This window comes from Solanum lycopersicum, chromosome 9 (assembly GCF_036512215.1).
Source record: "Solanum lycopersicum chromosome 9, SLM_r2.1".
NCBI classification, from domain to species: domain Eukaryota; kingdom Viridiplantae; phylum Streptophyta; class Magnoliopsida; order Solanales; family Solanaceae; genus Solanum; species Solanum lycopersicum.
In genome coordinates, this window is record NC_090808.1 from 14,324,571 (window position 1) to 14,327,077 (window position 2,507).

General features: G+C 35.9%; 1 protein-coding gene across 1 annotated transcript; it reads right to left on the bottom strand.

The window, feature by feature from the left end:
• Positions 1–1,464: 1,464 nt before the first annotated feature.
• LOC138338382 (uncharacterized) lies at positions 1,465–1,979 on the bottom strand. The gene is made up of 2 exons (XM_069289339.1): positions 1,818–1,979; positions 1,465–1,752 (listed from the first exon to the last, which is right to left on the bottom strand). The coding sequence occupies exons 1-2, from the start codon at positions 1,977–1,979 to the stop codon at positions 1,465–1,467; spliced, it is 450 nt and encodes a 149-aa protein (XP_069145440.1).
• Positions 1,980–2,507: the final 528 nt, after the last annotated feature.

Sequence of the window (2,507 nt, forward strand, 5' to 3'; positions counted from 1 at the left end):
GAAACTTTTAGTCTTAAAAAAGTTAAAACATTTGTAAAAGACTTTGAAAATTTTAATGAACTTCATTTGACTTGACTCTTGACTTTGATCTTAACTCTTACTTGATCATTGATTGGAGTTACGGAATCAAGGATTATTATTAGTGTTTGGAAAGACCTCGTGATGTTTAGGAATGATTCTGAATAGCTAAACTTGAGAAAAGTTATGAAATCACCGTCTTGGAACAAATCCGCGACGCGGAGATGCTCCTAAATAATTATTTGTGAAACTTAATTTTGAGACAGATGAGTCCGCGTCCTATCCACAACGCGGAGAAAATTTTGTTCACTGAGGGAACAGGTCCATGAATCGAACCTTGTACATGTTCTTTTGTCTGACTTTTTCCTCTTCGTTTTCCAACCCCAATTCGCCTGAACTCAATTATTTTTCTCAAATTTATTTAGATCCAATACCTAACATCTGTACTGAAGAACCTAAATCAAAATAACTCTAAAACATAACGTAAAAATTTCAAAAACTCCACGATTTAACCCAATTCAAGAACAACAATCAAATTAAAAATTCATGTCAAGAACATCAACTTTAAAACTATTTTAAGATAAATTGCGTTGACCTAAACATGATTGGCACGTGGGTGAATTAACCAAATGCTATGAGGGACTCACATACCTTGTAGGATCAAAATCTTGAAGAAATCCGAAATTCAAATCGATCGTTCGTGGAAATTCTGGCTTTTCCTCTTCTCCCTTTTGTTGCGTTCCTTCTCAAAAAGCGCTAATTCTATTTCTCAAACCCGTAATCGGAATAAACTCAGTTTTGACCCCAATTAACTTACAAAAATATGAATTTAATTAATTGGGTAAGGAAAATACCAAATTACCCTTTTAATTTTTGAATTGGACATTTCCTTAACCCAACATCCCAACTTCCAAAAGGCATAACTCAATCATCCAAACTCAAAATTTCACAAACTCGGTAGTGTTTTAAAGATTGTTCCAGAGGATCTCCAATCATATATGGAATAAAACCTAACTCATCCTAAGCTAGAAGTTATAATCGTTTAAACTTGACCAAAAACTCACTTTTAGCTTATTTACCATTTTTATTCATTTCCAAAAACAACTATTTCCAACATCTAAACTTTCTTATAGTTTCTTTTTAGTTGTGAGATGTTACAATCCCCCTTGGGAACATTCATTCTCGAATGAGATTACTCTTACGAGGATAAGGGTAGTAACATCTAGTTCAAACACCCAACAAGCAAAAATGCAACGAACAACATGTTCACTCGTAATTTAAAGAGTACTAAGAAGAAAATTAGTATCTCGATCTATATTTTTTTGGATTCAAAGAGATGTGGGTATCTCCCCTTCATATCCTCTTCGGTTTCCCAAGTAGTTTCCTCAATAATTGGTTCCTCCAAAGAACTTTGAATGACACTACTTTTTTTCTCAATTTGCAAACTTAGCAATTTAGAATTTGAACTGGAATCTCCTCATAAGATAGGCTATCCTTGACCCCAATATTTTCGATTGGTATGATCAAAGATGGATCGCCCATGCACTTCTTCAACATGGAGACATGAAACACCGGATGAACTGCACCTAACTCTTGTGGTAGCTTTAACTCATAAGCTATTTTGTCAATATACTGGGGACTAAGTTTCCCCTTCTTACCAGACCTCATAACACCGTTCATGGTTGAAACTTTCAGATATACCCAATAATTTATTCGAACTCTAACGGCCTTCTCCTAACATCAATATAGGACTTTTGACGACTCTGCATCATTTTCAACCTCTCTTAAATCACTTTCACCTTTTCCTTCTTCATAGCTTGGTGAACTAAATTTGTTCCTATTAACCCTACTTCACCAACTCCAAACCATCCAATAGGAGATCTGCATATTCTCCCACAGAGAGCTTCATATGGAGCCATTTGGATGCTAGAGTGATAACTGTTGTTGTAAGCAAACTCCATTAAAGGTAAGTGATCATCCTAATTACCTTTAAAATTGATCACACATGTACGCACCATATCTTCTAATGTCTGAATGGTACACTGTGTTTGTCCATCTATCTGAGGATGAAAGGCAGTACTCAAGTTCACCTTTGAACTCAAACCTTTATGAAAAGATTTCCAGAATTGTGCAGTAAATTATGCACTTCTATCTGAAATAATGGAAACTAGAATTCCATGAAGTCTTACCACCTCTTCAATGTACAATTTAGCATAACTCTCTGCGGAATGGGTAGTCTTTACCGGTGAGATCTTGGTTGGCCTGTGATGAGACCTATATTAATCATCTCTCACTTCCATTCTGGAAGTTATATATTATGGGCCAAACCGCTGGTCCTGTGGTGCTTTACATTAACTTGTTGGCAATTCGGACACTTAGCAACAAATTCTGCAATACCCTTCTACATGCTACTCCACCAATACGCCTCTCTCAAATCGCAATGCATCTTTGTGGGACCCGGAAGAATGAAATATCTGGAGCTATGAGTT

Bases quoted from the DNA above. Each gene is read 5' to 3' on its own strand.
- LOC138338382 (XM_069289339.1), bottom strand. From the start codon at position 1,979: ATGGAGTTTGCTTACAACAACAGTTATCACTCTAGCATCCAAATGGCT. The intron at 1,753-1,817 runs GTGAAAGTGATT...TATTGATGTTAG, and splicing joins AAGCTATGAAGAAGGAAAAG to GAGAAGGCCGTTAGAGTTCG.